Raw genomic sequence first — 18,470 nt, forward strand, 5'->3', positions numbered from 1 at the left:
GGAAAGAAGTTGCTACCAGCCTTCTACGTGCATCTCTCCTAAGTTCAGCAACATGCACCGTGCATGATGGAAGCAATAATATTGGTTTCCTCGTGCCCAGGCCAGAGGGCCCGAGGAAATGTTACTGTGACAAGCTTTAGCAGAGGTTGGCAATTATTTGAACATTTGAACCAAGGCAATTTAAAGTAAATGTTATGTTGTGATTCAGGAAGTACAATGATGAACATGATTTCAGCCTGCCCCCCTAGAATCCATTGTAGCGTTTAGAAAATCCGCCAAGAACCGCTAGGATATATATGGTTAGACTGTCATAATGCCCAGTGTATTCTGTGATTGTTTTTTAAGTATTCTCTACTGTACAAGGCATACCCCCGCTACTGTAAAGAAAATCAGATGTGACTAGAATCATTCAAACAAATCGGACAAACAGCTGACGCCAAATCCAACACATTGGGCAGCTGCCGACTTGATTGATCGCACCACACTGTATCCGTGAATTTTGAAGATTCTCAGCCCACGCTCAACATCCATAACGTCAAAGCTGCTATGGTCCGTTCATCTACCGCCACATAACTAAATCTGCCTGCTGAACTTCAAGTTCAAGTTGTCAATCATCTTGACTACCCTTCGCAGTTGATCTTGTCTCAGTCGAATAGGTATTCACGCTCTACTGTTGAGGTTGAAAAGCCTACAACGGTGGAGCAAAAGTTATCATACTTGTGTGTTACAGAGACATGGAGAAGGTAGTATCACATGAGAACTCATAGTTGCATCGCAACGGAATACTGACTATAATAGGTACGATGATTAGATGAGTTTGCCAACAAACAAGTATCAGGAAAAGGGTTGAAACAACACACTGAAAATAATCGTCGGTTTTGCCCCACTTGCGGTGTCCGGAAAGGCATATACCAAACTGGACAGGTGATACGGATTAAGAAGCATGACCACTTCCTGTGCTGTTTGTGTTGGGAAATATGTAAATATGGACTATATTGTCGAGTTTGCAGCCGCTGCGAGGATTGCCTTCAGCGCACAATGGCCAACAGCAGTACCGAACCAGCTGTTTCGGAACAATTGAGGGAAGATAGCCGCTGCCCTAATTGCCTAGAACACCGTTTTAGATATCTAGGAGACCCTGAACCGAACCTATCTGCAAGTGCGAAGGACATGCTACTCCAGCTACCTCTATCACTGAAGATGGCCGCATCTGAAGGATGTTATGGGATGATACCTAGCCCAGAATGGCTTGAGGAAGACATTGCGGAGGGCATTTCCTAGTCTGATTCTACACTTCTTTGCCTTATCTGCTTGCCGTAGATACTGTATCCTGTCCGCTTGCGTCTCATACCTAGCTTATTTGAAAGTGCAACTGGTTCAAACGACCTCTCCTATCCTGTAGACTTGCCCTAGTAGACCGACCGCTGCATTCCGAGCAGCAACAACTGCCATGTCTCCGAAGCCAAGCTCAGTGGGTCTAGTTTCGGACACTGCAAAAGTGAACAGGATTTGATATGGCCGCCGGTTGATCTGCCGAGCCGCTGTAGTAAGCGTGAAGATCAATATCGAAAGCAATGCCAAACTTAGCTGACTGTATGCTGGGTTGACCCCAGGATTCTGAAGCTTCCGGTACTGTCCACTTAACACGGGTAGATGGGTCCTGGGGCCACATTGTTGTGTACATTTGGTGCGGTTCAGCACTGTAGTTAGCACTATCAGCCTGTCGATATGGGCCAAGTTCAACTTCACCCACACGCGAACAGTCTGTTGAACACACCGAATCCGGTGCAAGCTCCACTGGTCTGACCCGCGTTCTAGTCTAGTGATTGTTCGAGGATCCATGAGTTTTCTATGGCACTCTTGCCGCAGCTTGTCCAACAGAAATGATGATCGTTTGATCGTTTAACACCGCCGGTCTAATTCCTGTTCGCATAGCCCAGGGTCGCTCGAGGCATTGCCGTTTATCAACAAAGAAAGGCCTGGCATTGTAAGGTTTTATAAATACAAGCCTAACTTCCATCACACTAATAGCAGCTGTCATATTCCCATCGCGCAGAATGAAGATCTTTTTTTGCTTCAGCGCTGGTCTTGCGCTCGTGACTCTCCAGAATGCCGCTGCTTCGCCTGATGTGAGCAAACTGAATGATACAATTATGACTAGTTGGCTACAGCAGCGATGACTAATGGCTGTATTTAGGTCAAATATCCTCCCCGGTGTTACCCTGATCCATGCGCCGGAATTACCTTTCAGGATGACAAATACATCTGCGGGGATCCGCGTCTAGGACCTAGATCGCTCCCGTCCTTCTTCCCACTCACCACTGAACTCCGAACATACTCCCGGTTTGGTGATCTCTGTCCATTCGAGTTTCTCCTGAAGTGGACCACTGATATCCGCCCCAACGGGACCTACATCTATCCGCCAGAGGACGGATTCCTACTGGACACCCAGGGCTCCAGCATCCAGGGCAATGTAACACTGCCGATCGGACAGAAGATCGATCGATTTGGCTCGGAATCTGGAACATTCTTGGCTGTTTTGGGCGCTCCATATATCGAGCGAGCGCTGCCGCCGACAAACTTGGATACGGAAGATGGTTTCTTTCCTTACAATTACCACGTGTATGAGGTTCTTGAACCGCTTGTAGTCAATGCCGGACCCATTGCTAGTTGGTTCGAGCAACCTGGCCTAGGAACGCAGTTTGACGCTTACGATTCCGTTATCGATCTCATCGGCGGGGGCTACATCAGGAGAATGCGCAAATCTGAATACAGCCAATCAATGGATTATGCTGCGGACTATCTGCCGGCACCCGATTCCGAATGATGTGAGTATAAGATACGCTACGTCCGGATGCAGGTGGCACCACCTTCACCCCTTGACTGTTGGCAGTCACCCGACATGAAACCGCACCATGCTAATTTGTGCTGTCAGATGGAAACAATATGTCCCCTACTATGTATCCTAAGATTCTGTCTTGATGAAGGTACTGTACATAACTACAAATTTTCTCCACACCATCATGCGCTGGGTTAAATACACTACTGGTGGTTATCCCTGTAACGATAGAGAACACACACAGTTCTCCATCTCCGCAAACGTTCCGAACTTCATGGACTTTACGGACTTAATGCATGCATAGATCCAAGAGACTGTCCGAGCTCTTCTACACATGTTCGGAATTGAAAGTAGAGCACTATAAATTAAAAGATATATAAACTACTTGAGTGAGCTCACATCGTTCTCAAACACCAAGGTAGTCTATCAAAATTTTCTCTTAATCTACACCAGTTTTATAGTCAATTCTTCATCTTCAACGAGGTTAAATTATGGCTCCGCATCTACTATCGGGCAAGGAGATCATCCAACAACCACTGCCGGACTTACGTGTTGATGAAAAATACCGTACCACTAGCATATCAACACAGAAGCTCTTCTTCTCAGCACACCTATCCCAGTGGAATATAGAGCAGAAAGCACGGCAATATTCTGATACCATCAATTGGAAGGATGACATCCGAGCCTACAAATTTGTTGAACAACTTCTTCACTGTGGTGATGAGCACTCCGTGGTTGCGCGCTTTAACCAAAACCTCGGCCATACCTTGACAATTGCGCTGAACGGATATGTTGATGATGGCTTGGGTTTTGGGGACTACAAATGTGCTAAACAGCCTCTAGATCTCAAGAAGGTCCCGGATATTACTCTTATTACGGATAAACATGATCTATGTGTTGTTGGTGAAGCCAAAACACCCTGGAAGCATAATATTATACACCAACAAAATGCAATTGTAACATTCCGCAACTTTATTGGTAAGCTAAACTAAAGGCTGAATGTTTATAATATATTAATTTTGAGACAGGCCAGATCGCACAATATATGTACATGACCGAGACAAAGTACGGATTCCTCACTACATACGAGCAGACAATGTATTTCCAACAAGTACCTCACCCAAAGAAGAAGAATGAGTGGGTACTCCGCCACTCTCCCGTGATCCATCATAATGTCAAATGTGAAAAAGTCGCGGAGGATGAATCGGACAATCCGGCTTTCTATCAGGGAAAAGTGACATTAACCGAATGTTTCTTATATTTGGCTAAACTGGCCAGCGAGGGCAGCCGAGCCGTTAATACCATGAAAGCTACAAGCTGGTTCGGTACGGATTCGAGCATAGTCGATACGCAGGATGATGGCTATATCTCATTTCATGAGGAAAGCAACGAGGAAAGTGATTCGGACGAGGAAAGTGATTCCGACGCAAAAGACGCAAAAGACGCAAAAGACGCAAAAGACGCAAAAGACGCAAAAGACGCAAAAGACGCAAAAGACGCAAAAGATGATGACAGCAGTTCACGAAGAATGACACGCAGCACAACACGAAGACTAAATGAAAATCTGAATATCAATACCCTGCAGACTGAGACTGAACGACTGAATATTCGAGGCCAGTCTAATCCATACTCGACACTGAAATGGAAAGGCCCTGTTTCTATCTACTTTGAGCCCTCGAAGAATAATTGGTACTATCTTGTTAAGGAACGACGGGTATATATTAATCTTCACCACGACGAAGATCAAGGTGACTTTTTTGTTTCTGGAAACTGTCGCTACCCTGTGAAGAAACATCACTGACAGGTGCTTCTAATATCTGTTAAGATAAGGGAGGAACAGGAGGCAGGGAGTAAATTGATTGTATGTATCATCTATCTAGACCCTCAAGATGGTTGATGAGATGAGGCAACGTATGCAGCAGAGGTGGTGAAGGTTCATGTGTGCTTGGCTACATATACTTTTCAGTGTGACTTTCTCTTGACACGGCAAAATTTCAGTTATTGATTTTTGTTAGTCTAAGCTTCAATTCTATTATCCTCAGCCGGTTCTGTTGGAAGACCTTTATCTTTGGCTTCAAACTTGGTTGAGCAGATCAGTACAGTGCACTATATTCCCTTCCATGAAAACGGTGAAGCTGATATATGAGAATAGCGTTGCATGTAACAAGGCCTTGGGTGGGAACGTGCGGCTCCCCAAAATGCTAGACTGGTTAGGCATCTGCTGTCGAAGGGTTCTACCTAGAATTTCTTGGCTGTAAGCCCTTCGCCTTGTTTGATATTAAGATTGACTTATTAGCTGCTGTAAAGCTTTATGGTAGTGAGGTCAGGCTCATAATCTCTAAGGTGTTGCTACGTAGCAGGAGTGAAATAACAGAGAAATCTTTACTGCATTACTATCTAAGCACTACGCGCAAAGCAACACGTGGAAGAGGTGGTTGGTGAGGCGATAGTCGTGGTCGCGTAGCGATGTCCCGCTAGCGCCTACCAGAGATTATTGTAGCCTTCCGAATGCCCACATTTTTATGTCCTAAGTTTGTTTTGTAGTTTGGTAGTACGTTAAGTTATTGATTCTATACTAGTGCAAGCATCGACTGGCGGCCGCGTCGGGAGCCGTGGCACGAGTGAAGGGTGGTGTGGAGGAAGCCTAGCCGGTGTGGCAGTAGCATCTTCTAACTTCAATTTATGCATGGCACAACTAACATGATATACAAGTAATAAACAACAAGAGTATTAAAACATCAGTGACCAAAGTCAGGCGAGATCAGGTGAGACCAGGTGAGATCAGGTGAGATCAGGTGAGATCAGGTGAGATCAGGTAAGATCAGGTGAGATCAGGTAAGAGAGCTTCAGGCAGTTCAGCATGTTGGACTTCAAAGCGGCATCGCAGTGGAGTGCCCGGTTGCACCCATCTAGACTAGAAACCGTATAGTGCTGTTTGGATCGGCGCAATAATATTATCTAATAAACTATACATACCACGCTGCTAAGGATGATATTTCTCACAGTAGTATAAGAGATGAAGGTTAAGTAAGATATTACTTCTAGTAATGTCATTATATAACTTCTTCATCTTTTCATTAAACCTTCTGAGTCGTATATCGAGCCTTCTATATATATAGTTTTGAGTATGGCTTTGCGAGTGTTTTCACGTGACTTGATATATATATCTCTAAATTACTTTCACTACTACTGCTAGTGGTTAATCAGTTTTCATCATTTTCATATCTACATACCGCTCCGAGGATGCTACTGTCGGGCGGGGTATCTTCCACCTACCTTGCTTACCTTGACCTGCTCCTCCCAGCATCTCTGAAATGTTGTTGAACGCTCTCCCAATCTTCTGCCGCATGTCTTGGCGCAGCCCCTTCAGTTGCGGGCAGTCGATCAGTACATGGACCACGGTCTCTATTCCTCCACACCCGCATTGTGCGTGGTCTTGAAATCCGTGCCGCTTGCGTGTGTTGCGAGCCATGAGTGGCCGGACTTGTCCCACAAGTTCGCGATCACCTGCAGCGCCGACATGCTATCGCTGAGGATGGTGGCTGCCGAGCATACTGTAACAAAGGCCAAAGCTTGCATCCACTACTCGATGCCGAAGTTCAAATGTAAGCATCGGATTTAGGCTTCCACTGTTGTCTTCTTGCGTTGCAGATGCATGATGTAGGACGCATGACGCTACAGTACATACATTATTACAGTAACCCAATAGTGGTTGTCCATCGTACTGTAAATGAGCAATTCATGAATTTTCTATTTCTATGACATATCGAACATAGGAGAAGAAAGGAAGGACGATGAGGAGACTATCCGAGAATGAGTGAGGGATAACGCAAAACCAAAGATGCAAAGCACGGTTGCAGGCCGGTATTGGCGCAGCGTCTTTGCGTGGTTATCCTCGCATCACCTCCGCATAGTCAGCTCTTTGAACAATTCGAGATTCTCTTCCACGATCCAGCCCACTACTAGATAGTGTCGGCTTTGTTGCCCACCACTATTGACCACCCGCTTGCTGAGTACAATGAATTCGTCGGACAGCCTTTTATCGACCTTGCTCCGGTCAGAGAGATCAAGCTCAGCGGTATCCGAATCACTTACAGCTGCCGAGCCCGACCGTTCGTCTGTTTCCATGTCAGACCCCAAGAGCTCATATCCACAGCTGTGTTCGGATTCGCCGTCCGACGTCTCGAAAAGAGTACTGCTATTTGACGTGCCGTGGGAGTAACTGCTGTCCGAAATTGAGTAGCTTGACGAATCAGACATACCGTCGTCGAATAGCAGCTCGGAAGGGTCGATGTATCTCGCAGAGACGTTGTTCGTAGGATCATTGCCATGGCGGGGCGGCTGCATCTTCGCGGACCGCGTTGGACTCAGCTGCTTACCTTGTGTTTGTGGATTGGAGGCTTATCGTGGTGGCTGGAGGTAGCGTTATATAAATGTCCTATGGCAAGTTACAGAGCGTTGTTCGACTTGTGTAGGGTCACGCTATATAGTATATTTCCAACGCCTGCACATGGGCCTGATCTTTGATTGTGGAAACCAGCCGGGAACTATGATGCCTGGGACCAATACTTTTAGCATGTCCACCGCGTTAACGGCGATGTGCCGACCTCTAATAATCTAAGGCTGGCAAAGATGAACAACCGAGCCCTTAGTATGACGTGGACGTGCGAAAGCGAGCAGAACTGACAGAGAGCGGTTTTCGAGGGCCTTCAATATCAGCCTCCGAGGTAGGTTGTGAGACTGAAAACATCCGGCTGAATGATATGGCGGGGGCATTGGAAGTGTGGGGCGGGTGCCGAGCGGATCGGACAACCACCCCGGGTCTCTCTGGTGGAGTCGGATGCGGAAGGTGCTGCCCACCCGGACCCCGCGCCCGCTCGGCCTACGGCTTCCATATGAAGGGTTGTGCGGTCATCGGTTGCGCGCAGAAGTGATCCAAATTCCGTTGGCCTACAGTTTCATCAAGCAGACAGGACAGGCGCCCCCACGTTGACCGACCGCGATGATCCCGGCCGGGTGTGTGAGTATGACGGCCCATCTGAGGCGTGGTGCGACCTTATGCTGATCATGCGGAGTCCTTTTCATCCCTTGTAGAGCCTAATGGGAAACTAACCCGAGCGCAACGCTGATGAGAAGCCTATTGTACTCGGAGGTTATCGGCCAGTCATAGAGATATGCTGCCGTTTCTTTGCATCTACGTATGTACTGAAGGTAAATCACAGTGGGTGCATATCAATGACTAGAGCAGATTGAACAGATCTACTGAGGTCTCAGGAAAGACAAGCGCGTGCAAACACCGCCCTAAAGGATACCCGCGGACTTGGAAAGAAGTCCTTGAATCTGGCCCACCTGATCCAGCGCATGGCAGATGCCGGCTTGCAACGAGGCACAAGACAATTTCAATCGCTCGTTCTCTTCCTGCAGCGCACGTCGTTCTGCATCCCGGTGTCCTCGTTCCTCAAGCAATTCCCGTGCGTGAGATTCGTTGATTCTCTGCCGTTCGGAGCGTAGCGCCTCGTTTTCTTGCTCAAGCTTGCGAATGGTAGCCGTGGAGCTCTCATCACGGACAGCCCCGCCATTCGCCCCGTTGTCGATCAAGACATAAACGTCGGATTCTCGAGGCTTCGGAGCAGATATGCCAACGGGGCTCTCGTGGCTTGGCAACGTGTGCGGCTCCACAGCCTGAACACTGCCATTCTTCAGGGCTTCTTCGATTGCCGGTAATAGCTCGACAGCGCAGCGGCTGAGGTTCTTCTTGAATGTGGCACGTAGTGTCTCGGGCACAACCCATCGGTACGGATCATCGGGGCGGGGTTGCAGCCGGACATGCTTCGGATCGATTCTCTTGCTGAGACGTTGGTCTGGCGAAATGTCATCACTCAGCTATGCCTCTCCAGTATCTCCAATAGACCCCCACAGGATGTGTAAGGGGCTGTTTCACCTACATATGTGGTCCGTGAGAGCCTTTTGGCATTGGAGTCTCCGGGACGACCTGGTGGGATACCGGTTGGAAGACATGTCGCGGGGTTACTCGCGACCGTGACTGGCGTTTGAGTTGAAGCCTACTCGGGATGTCGGTACGCAGCCGCGTGCTCGCCGTATTTAAGAGCCTTGGTGACAGACATTGTAGGCTCTCCAGCCCGTAACACCATGTCTCTCGTTCATAGTATGATACTCAGGTAGTGGCCCCGAACCGCAGTTAGATGTGCGTGATGATGGAAGGGTGCGCCAGTGTAGTCGTTCAACAGACATGCCTCTCTCCAGCAATGCCCTGTCAAAAAGGTACCTGTCAATATCACCGGGCCGTGGATTGCTTCCCGAGTGGGTCTATGTTCGGCGCACGGGCTCTTCAGGACAATACTGCTTACTGTCCCAGCCTGCTACCTCTCCTGGCTGCGTTGTTTTGTTACGAGCATCGACGCATTAGGTGCATTACTGTGTACGGGGCAGGTCAGGGCGTTGTAGAAGCCGCTCTAATGGTATCTGCTGCTTTTGCCAAGGGTCGCTTGTCCCCATACAACACGCCCATTGTTTGCTTTCTACGGAGCATCTACCGTCGCCCAACTGGACGAGACTACGGTGACGAAACGCGGCTTCCAAAGCCATGATATCTCGGTCGTGCGAGGATCAGGATTGTGGAGTTAGAAGTAGCAGACATCAGGAGATTTGACTACCCTCCAGGACGATGGCCAGCGTATCCGTCCTCAGTTTACACCTCCGGCACTGTATCCGGCACAGTAGTGGTCGCCCTCCAGCTCTATTGATGGATATAGTGATTGAAGATAGTGTGAGCTCTGATGTCGGTCAGACCCCGAGATGCATGAATGCCTGCACGATACATATGGGCATCCAAAGCACTGCATCTACGCCCTCCATTCCCTGCTGCCCCTCTAATATGGTTGTCTGATCTTGCGTGCCTCCCCAGTCAATCACGCATGAATTGATAACAGTCCCCTTGGCTCTCAGACCCCGCCAAACATTGGAGACGCCCGATCAGCAGTAGTATGTTGAACGGCCGCCGAATTACAATTGGAAGCAAACCCTCAGAAAGAGCATACAGTTATATCTAGCCAATGATATTGCGAGGCAGCGTACGCAATGGCCATCGCGACCAACACAAAGATACAGTGGCACGTGCTACGCGCAAGAACCGGTCAGTGGCTCAGAAGATGGAAAATGGCTGCCAGTCTCAAACTCGGACTACGTAGGACCGTTGAACGGAAGGATCTGTCAACTCCTCTTGTTGCACCATGAGATGATTGGTGCTACAAATGTCATCTCGGTGGATGTGAGTCTAACCTCTAGCCTCAACGCCAAGGAAACACAATGAGGAGAATTACAGGCGGGGAACCATGCATCCATGTTCAACTTGAAGGAGTGGCGCAGGATACGCTGGCGGAGAGAAACTGAACCAGAGGACGGCAGCGTTGGTGCGAATGGTACTGTAGGGCGGCCACTAGCGCGAGTACAACGGCCGCCAGCACGGCCGGCCCATACGCGTTGCGCAGTATGAAGAGCCCAACCAGAAAAAGGTCTAAGGTGTAGATGCCGACAAAGAGTTGTTGTAGCGCCTCCCAGTAAAGCATGCCTGCTGTCTCCACCGTACTCTCCAGCACGTAAATGATCTGATAGGCGTACGCAATCCCAAACAATCCAAAGACGAGCGTCCCAACCGGAAGAATGAGGGGTGACGTCACGGAGAAGATCAGGCCTGCGAACAGTCAGTGGACGCTATCCAGGGGACGAGTGCGCGACGCTCTTACAGATGCACAGCAGATTTGTCAGCACGGGATAGATCAGGCTCCACGTGACGGCCTTACGACTGGATCTCCGCACGCGGGCGGTAAGCCACGTCCAGAGACTTTGTGGGAGCTGGAAAAATGCCAAGACGCACTGGGTGACCGCCTGCATGAGCAAGTACGAATAAAAGTAGTCGCAAGCTTTCGGGAGGTTCTTGCCCAGCATCGTGGGCACCGATTGGATGCTCCGGAATATGTCTGGAATCATCGTCGTCAAGCTGGAGGAAACCGAGACTACGAGGAAGACCTGGACGTAGAGGAAGAAGAAATAATGTCGCTGCACAAGAACCTGTCGCGCCGCATCGCTGTAGCAATGAAACAGCCGCGCCAACCCCACAAGCATCAGAGGAAATCCGTACATCAACACGGCAAGACCGGCCTGCGGCAAAAGAGCTTGGATGAAGCTCAGTTGGGTGTTCGACAATCGAGCCAGAAGAGCGCTCAAGGAGCTGAGGTAGACCAGCTGGGACAGCAGGCCGGTCATGGCGATGGGCACGACCCATAGCAGAGACAGGCATACGAGCGCCACCGTGGCGGTACAGTTCCGCAGGGCTCTGGCGGCCCGGCCCCGGTATATCTTGGCATTATGGATCGAAGATTCGTCGATCAGATGGGTTGCCATGGTCGATGGCTGCGACGACAGCGGAGTCTGCAGACTGAGGTGGGCCGCGAACAGCGATGCGAACCGCAGAATCGCAACACTTCGGATACTCTGGATGTCCGCTGCCAGACCGTGAAGGCGCCGTCGCAGATGACCGCGACCCAACATCTCATCGACCCATTCTTGTGGTTGCATCACTCTGGAGCGGAGTCGCAGCTTCCCAGACGGTCGGCTCCCTGCCGTGTGGAGCAGCTGATTGTATTCTGCCTCCTTGGTCGTACATTCCCTCTCGCGGAGGAGCATCACCTCCACCGCGCCCCCGCCCAGTTGCGCGAATATCTGCGTCAAGGTTTCCCGGTTCCAGATCTCGGCAGGAATCTCGGTCACGAGGATGGTTGCGCTGACCCCCGACTGCGAGACCCGCTGGAGATACCTCTGCCGGGTGCGGGCGATCACGTCGAATTCGTCTGACAAGACGTGGCCGAAGTACAGATTGGCAAGCAGGGCGACGATCGCGATGATCCAGCACCGCGCACCCTGGTCCTCGGGCACATTCGAGATACTGAGTTTGTCCAGGCCTGCTACGCTGTCGTTGCGGGCCGTATAATACACCGGCAGCAGCGCGGGCAGGACGGTCATCGACGGCAGGATCAGCAATTTCAGGGCCACGTGTAAGAACCGCATCACGAAATAGCTGTCCAGCCCGTGCTTCCGCTGCAGAGTCTCGTCGTCGCTGACCATGTCTTTCAGCCCCTTGAGCCAATCGATACCCGGCGGCAGCGGCCGGATCTCCTGGTCCTCTATGCAGCCCGGCTGGCTTTGGCGATCACGGTCAGCGTGGGACTGCCGAACAGCATTGGTGGTCCCATCATACGTACAAGACCGCGTGGCTCACATTCTTCAGCCAGGTGAACAGGCCGACGCATGGGATGAGCAGGCCGCCGTAGACGCCTAGAGAGATCAGAAATGACTGAGCGGAGAGTCCCTCTTCCTGTTGGGCTTTGCCGGCAAGATGGTCGAAGGTCTGGTTCACGGCGTCAAGGTCCATGTTTGGACTCCTGGACAGTCACACGCAGCAGCCTGTGTCCCGCAGTACAGCAACGAGGGTGAAGCGCTGGCGAACCGCTCCCGTGTGGAGTGATCCCAGCAGGCTTATAAAGTGATGGGAGAACCCACGAAAGGCAGCCGCTGCCGGCCGCGGGAGTGCCTGCGGCGCCCGTCCGGTCCGGCGGGCCTCCTGATTGCCTGGACTTCATTCTCTGGAACCCCGATGACCTGCGTTATGTCCCGCGGCCGGGCCCCGTGACTTTTACCGGGCAATGGGGTCTCCTCTCTATAAAGGCGCGCGAACTGATGGGGTTTATCTGACCTGGGCACCACCCCTGTCTCCTTTGCCCTCGGCGCGGTAGCAGCCATGGCCGTTCTCGCTCTGCATGCGCCATGGATCGTTCTTCTCATGGTCGGTACATGTTATGGCATGATCATCTATGGCGAAGTCGGCTGGCAAGATCTTGGACCTGGTCTCGGACCTAGAACTACCAGCGCCAGCACGATCTCGGAGCCTCCTCATGACTCATACAACATCGCTACGCCTTCGGCGGTCAACATGAGTACGGGGCCCACGCCGAGTATGATTATCTGTCCTCCTGCAATCGGGGAAAGCCGCCATGAGCAATGGACATCCTGTCCTCGAACCCTGTCGGGTGTTGGAATCTCCACAACCGCATCGCTGCGGAACTTGTCCAGCCCAACCTTCTTTGGAAACAAAACAAGACCGGTCATGACGAGGACTAGCACAACCAAAACCACCACTGTATCCATCCAAAGGGCTCCTCAGACGTCTTCAGGGGCGCCGGGCTTGACCACGTTTGCAGCACCGAGCAGCAGCGGCATATCGCATCCGATCCAGTCAGCAAGTGTTGGCCGCCCAGGAAATAATTCATTGCCTTCGCCTAGCACTCAATATACTCCAGCGGCATCCAGTCCTGCAGAAAGCGTCTGGAGAGGAAGAGGGAAAGCTGGAATGTTCTCAATCATCTGTCTTGCTTTACTCCATGGTTTGGTTCTCTGAGATAAGCTCAGGATCGGGGAGAAGACACCCATTTGGCATGTGTTGCGTCAGGAAGGATAGGCGGGACATGTATCCTCAAGCTTTGCTTTTATCTGCGTTACTATGCTGTACAGTTCTAAGCGACTAGAGGAGACGGATCGCAGAATTTGATCTACGTGCCGGCTTCACAGGGCCAGACATCCGGACTACACCTACCTTAGTTGCTCTTTCTCTGCGCACCTCGTCGCAACCTTGTAAGGATGTACAAAGGTTGGTCAGTAGAGCCAATTCCAGGATATTATACAGTATTTAAATGATCGTCACTATATCAAGAGGGGTGTGCTGGTCATAGAGGGACGGTAGCCATCGGCAGCGTCATAGTACGACGCGTTCACCTAGCGCTCAGACGTTTCAATTCCGCAGGGGTAAAGGCTTGAATCTAAATGTCTCTAGCATCATGCGAAATCTGCCCCAGAGGTGTGGTAGAATCATATGGTTCGTCTCTTCATTCAGATGACGGAACGAGCCGGACGGGATACATCTGGCTGGTGGATACTATCTTACCCATCGCGGCCATCTACACACACCCCGTTTGTGGTTCCAAAGACATCATTAAATCCGCATCTCCCGGTTAAAGTGAAGTTCATCCGTCGACGTTCGTTGCAGACACGGCCGTCCCTCGGACTCCAATCATGTTGGCATACCTCAACCTCGGCCCAAGGAACTGGTAAATAGCAGACAGGGTTGTTTGATAAACTTCCAAACAGGCCTCAACAGTCAGAGTCCTGGTAGAGTTGGCGAGCCGCCACAGATCACGGCGCTGCAGTAACGGCTGTGCTTGCCCCGTCAAAGTGCTCCGTGATATAGTCAGTCAACGCTCTGACGTGGGCCCACATTTTCTGATTGTATTGGTTCTCCAGGCTGGGTCCAAATTAGTCTTCGATCACCCACAGGACAGACCAAGTACGGGCAGGCTTCAGGACGGGTACTAGGGATACCTTCTCTCTTGTTGCAGATCGTCCACCCATTTTTTGAATGTTTCCTGGAGTGTTTCGTGCCGCTGCTCGAGGCTTGATCATCATATTCTTCAGCTATCTGGTTCTGAGAACAGTGAAGTAGTGGACCTCTGGCACACTGACCGTTGTATACTTTCGCGGAGCGCTCTGACATGTAATCAGCCGTTGTAAGAAGCAATAGCCAGAAAGGAGGTCACCGTACTTGACGTCGTCTTCAACATTTCGGGTCCGGGGTTCCTCATGGCTGCAGCAGGTTAGGGCTGGATGACCTGTAGGGGACGGGACTGTGTACACCCGGTGATCCTGGTCGGCTTCCAGCCTGTCACGATCAGTCATGGTGGCCAAGACGGTACCCGTACTGAACCTACGTGTCGATGCTACTCCCTATGCTTTCAGCTTCCTGGCATTGGCTATGATGGCAGGAAGCAGTGGCTGTGGGCTTGAGGTGCTCGACCGGAGGTAATTTACACGTGACGGAATTGCTGATGTAGTGAATCCAAGGGTCGTGGCAAGCCATGTGCAGCGGCGTCAAGGTTAGAAAATCAGGGACAAGGCGCGACTTCGGATACCAAGCCTGCTCCTGCGTAGCAGAATGGCAGAGGCATGTCAGGACGACTGGGGAGTCCACGGGGAATTGGAGTGAGGCGTGGAGTTTTAATAGGCGCGTCGTGCAGGACTGGTTGATCACGTTGAGCAGGAGGGCTTGCTCCTCACGGAGATCTCTACTGGAAGCTGATTGTTTGCGAAAGATGCATCACCAAACTGTTGAAAGGCTACCCATGAGCCTGTTCATCTACCCTCCTGCGTAGTCAGACTCGCACCCTGCCTTATGCGATGCCCGCAGGTCCCAGACACAGTGGGCGGGTCTCAATTTCGGCAACGCGCAAGACCTTGATCCTTGATCGAACACAGCCGTATCCGACACCAGATCACCTCACAGACCTAAGGCGATAATATTTGGCCCGCCGGCGAGTGTAAGCCATTTTTATTGCACGCAATCACTGCCGGCGAAACACTTCATCTCGTGTCATACATACTGCAGCCGGAGTGCAGCAAGAGTGGAATGACCCCCGATTCCTGCTTCTCCCTGTGGGTACACCAAACAGTGCGCTCATTCTGACCTGTTTCAATTCCCAGATAGGTAGATGTGTGTATCCTTGCAAGGTCAATCGACAGCCCTGGTCACGAAACAGGGGATGTTGGAAAAGAGGTCTGCGATCATACAGTAGTTGTTGTTGTTGATTCATACACTGACCCCTCGCCTGAGCGATATGCAGGGTACTACTATCTCCACGCTCTATGTACATCCATTCATTGTAGACTATTACTTTCCTGACGAACTTGGAGCCTCGTCAAGGCCTGTGGTGGCCAGTGCCTGGGGTTGTGTTTTACCGCCCTCGTGTCGCGTGACTTCAGAATCTCTGTGATGTCTCCGCAAAGTCTAAGACAGCCCCGAGGACGCTACTGTCTTGCGGACTATCTTAGAACTTATTCTCCCTACCTTGTCCTGCTCTTTCCAGTATATCTAAAATATTGTTGAATGCTTCTCCAATCTTCTGTTGGAGGGCTTGGCGTAGCCTACTAAGCCACGGGCAATTAATTAACATGTAGACCATGGTTTCTGTTGCTTTATATTCATATTTCTTATCGTCTCGGAGCCCGCGTTATTTTCCGTGTGTCGCCAGCCATGAGTGGCCAGTCCGGAGTTGGGTGAGTAAGTAGGCTCAGTTTCGGGGGAGCGAGCTGTAGAGCCGGCAGGTCTGGTTAGCCAGTAGGGTCTGATTAATATAACGGAGATATTCTTTATTTCAAGAAGTCCTTTATTCTTAGTGCTATTTGTTACTAATATTCTTGCGGATATACCTTTTCTCTTGTGATAGAAGATGTCTAAAGAAATATCTCTTTTTATTCTTTATTATGGCTTTGGCTAGGCGGTCTGCTATCTTATTTCTAGGGTTGCTGCAGTGACCTGGAACCTATTGTAGTTACAGTGGGATCCCCCGCGCTCTGAGCTCCCCGGCCGACTGGTAATTTACTGGAATAATATACTAGCCTGATTTGTTTTAGGAGTTTTTGATAACCTGCAGGGTTAACATACTGTTATTAAGAATTGTTACTGGTTTTGTATCTGTTGCTCTGGATCTCTGGTTCTTCTGTATGAGCTGAAAAACCAGCCTGATTATATAGTGAATTGTTATTAGCTTAACTGCGTAGATAAACTAGGACTTTATTAAATTAATATTAACTTATCAAGATCCTATAATCTGCTGGTTGTGGTTGAGAGCTACTACTGTAATTTCTAGCTGATTCTTTTTACCTGAGGCATCTGAAAAGATTGTAATATTAGATATAACTGCTCTTGCTAGAGTATTTATCTATATTTTTTTCTGATCTAGCTTAATTTTAATATCAGTGAATGATTAGTCTTACTAAGATATTAGTAGTCTGGGATTAATTCTTTCCAGGGCTTGCAGCTATGTGAGGTTTATTGTTTGTAGGGTTTCTGCTAGAGGAAAGTGCGCTTTATTACTGATCTAGATATTATGTACTCTTGCCCGGCTGATTATGTCATGAACTGGGTGGTCTTCTGGTAAGGTGCTGAAGTGGGTTATTATTATCTGTGTCTGTTACTTGAGTTGCAGGTAGGTAGGTAGCATGTGGGCTTTAACTTTGAGAGCTGACGTGAATATTATCCGGAAGACTGACAGGATCTGGATGAGAGCGGCCTGTTGAATTGTCTCAAGAAGCTTCAGATAAATCTTGTCTCGGAGTGATTTATGCTAGACTGTAGATATATAATTTAGTATTAGTAATATGCAGGCCTGGTAGAGCTAGCGCATCTGTTCTGGCTGAAGGTGCTGTAGCCTACTCAGGGCTATGTTTATCTTGCTTGCTTGTTGAAGTGCTCTTTGTATGTGTTTTTTCTACTGCAGCTCCTTGTTAAAGATGACTCCTAGAAGCTTGGCAGTGTCGGCTGGTTCAATAACCTGGCTGTTCATCCGGATCTGTCCGATTCTGTGTGCCTTTTTGTGTCGGGTTAAGTGAATCAGCTCGGTTTTTTCAGCGGCAAAGGACGCGCCTGTTTGATGTGTCTATTCTTTAATCCGCGGAATATCCTCTTCTTGGATTTTCTTGATATTCTCTTCTGCTGATGAGCTGATCCGCCAGCGGAAGTAGTCATTGATGAAGGCTGATGCTCCACCATTACTGTTAACTGGTTAATTAATTAGGTCTGAATTATAGAATCCAAAGAGAATTGGTGAGAGTGGGGATCCTTGGGTCAGGCCTGTATTTTCTAGAGAAAGATTATCTATTTCAAAGTTATTAAATGTGATACTAGCTTGTCGGTCCTCCATGAAGCTGCTGATTTATTGTCGGGCCTTTGATAGGATACCTTTGGCCCGTAGTTGAATGCCCAGGCTAGACTGATGCACTCCGTTGAATGCGCCTTTCAGGTTGAATGCAATAAGTGTGACTATTCTAGACTGTACCTATACTTGGTCTATTGTATTGGTAAGGACAAGCAGGGCTTGTTCTGTATTCTGTTCTGGTCTGTCTCTATACTGGATATTTGGAAGAAGTCCATGTTTCTCTGTCTAGTATGACAGTCTGCGGGCCATGACTGCCTCCAGGACCTTCTCCAGGGTATTAAGCAGTGAGATTGGTTGGTATACCCCCGGGGCTGAATAATCGGGTTTGCCTGGTTTCCGCAGCATAATAATCCGTGCTTGCCTCTATTGTCTGGGGTGGTGGCCCAGATCTACTGATTTTATGAAGATCGTGGTGATAATATCTTTAAGGTAGGTCTACAAGTATTTCTAGACAAGCATGGGGATTCCATCTCTACCAGGGGCTGTAGTCCCCTTGGCCACTCTGAGTGACCGGTAGATCTCTTGTTCGGTAATCGGTTCCCATGGTAGCTCCTCCGCGGGGTTCACCAGTTCCTCTGGCTCAGGTTCAGCCATCACGGGGAAGAAGGCTTGCAGGAATGCCTCTGCCTTCCCTTGGTTATCTGTCACCTCTTCAGTGCCTACTTTGAGGGTGGGGATGCTCATGGAGGTATCCCGGGGGCGCATATAAGTAGCTGCTTTCCACAGATGGCCTTCGCCGGCTTTGTCAATAAATCCCTTCCAGTGTTTACTTTTTGCTTTCTCAATTGCTCTAG

General features: G+C 49.7%; 6 protein-coding genes across 6 annotated transcripts; 3 read left to right on the forward strand and 3 right to left on the reverse strand.

Annotated features, from left to right (window-relative positions):
• Positions 1-2,057: 2,057 nt before the first annotated feature.
• Positions 2,058-2,827, forward strand: AKAW2_30008S (uncharacterized protein; the record flags this gene model as incomplete). Its single annotated transcript, XM_041686474.1, has 2 exons — positions 2,058-2,129; positions 2,198-2,827. The coding sequence occupies 2 exons, from the start codon at positions 2,058-2,060 to the stop codon at positions 2,825-2,827; spliced, it is 702 nt and encodes a 233-aa protein (XP_041540455.1).
• Positions 2,828-3,330: 503 nt separating this feature from the next.
• Positions 3,331-4,640, forward strand: AKAW2_30009S (uncharacterized protein; the record flags this gene model as incomplete). Its single annotated transcript, XM_041686475.1, has 2 exons — positions 3,331-3,817; positions 3,868-4,640. 2 exons carry the CDS (start codon positions 3,331-3,333, stop codon positions 4,638-4,640), a joined length of 1,260 nt encoding a protein of 419 aa, XP_041540456.1.
• Positions 4,641-6,739: 2,099 nt separating this feature from the next.
• Positions 6,740-7,186, reverse strand: AKAW2_30010A (uncharacterized protein; the record flags this gene model as incomplete). Its single annotated transcript, XM_041686476.1, has 1 exon — positions 6,740-7,186. The coding sequence occupies one exon, from the start codon at positions 7,184-7,186 to the stop codon at positions 6,740-6,742; it is 447 nt and encodes a 148-aa protein (XP_041540457.1).
• A 954-nt stretch (positions 7,187-8,140) lies between these two features.
• On the reverse strand, positions 8,141-8,857 carry AKAW2_30011A (uncharacterized protein; the record flags this gene model as incomplete). Its single annotated transcript, XM_041686477.1, has 2 exons — positions 8,141-8,700; positions 8,785-8,857. 2 exons carry the CDS (start codon positions 8,855-8,857, stop codon positions 8,141-8,143), a joined length of 633 nt encoding a protein of 210 aa, XP_041540458.1.
• Positions 8,858-10,203: 1,346 nt separating this feature from the next.
• On the reverse strand, positions 10,204-12,287 carry AKAW2_30012A (putative DUF221 membrane protein; the record flags this gene model as incomplete). Its single annotated transcript, XM_041686478.1, has 3 exons — positions 10,204-10,550; positions 10,603-12,056; positions 12,118-12,287. 3 exons carry the CDS (start codon positions 12,285-12,287, stop codon positions 10,204-10,206), a joined length of 1,971 nt encoding a protein of 656 aa, XP_041540459.1.
• Positions 12,288-12,653: 366 nt separating this feature from the next.
• AKAW2_30013S (uncharacterized protein) lies at positions 12,654-13,310 on the forward strand (the record flags this gene model as incomplete). The annotated part of the gene is made up of 1 exon (XM_041686480.1): positions 12,654-13,310. The coding sequence occupies one exon, from the start codon at positions 12,654-12,656 to the stop codon at positions 13,308-13,310; it is 657 nt and encodes a 218-aa protein (XP_041540460.1).
• Between the last annotated feature and the right edge of the window lie 5,160 nt (positions 13,311-18,470).

The sequence above is a fragment of the Aspergillus luchuensis genome, chromosome 3, assembly GCF_016861625.1.
Source record: "Aspergillus luchuensis IFO 4308 DNA, chromosome 3, nearly complete sequence".
NCBI classification, from domain to species: Eukaryota; Fungi; Ascomycota; class Eurotiomycetes; order Eurotiales; family Aspergillaceae; genus Aspergillus; species Aspergillus luchuensis.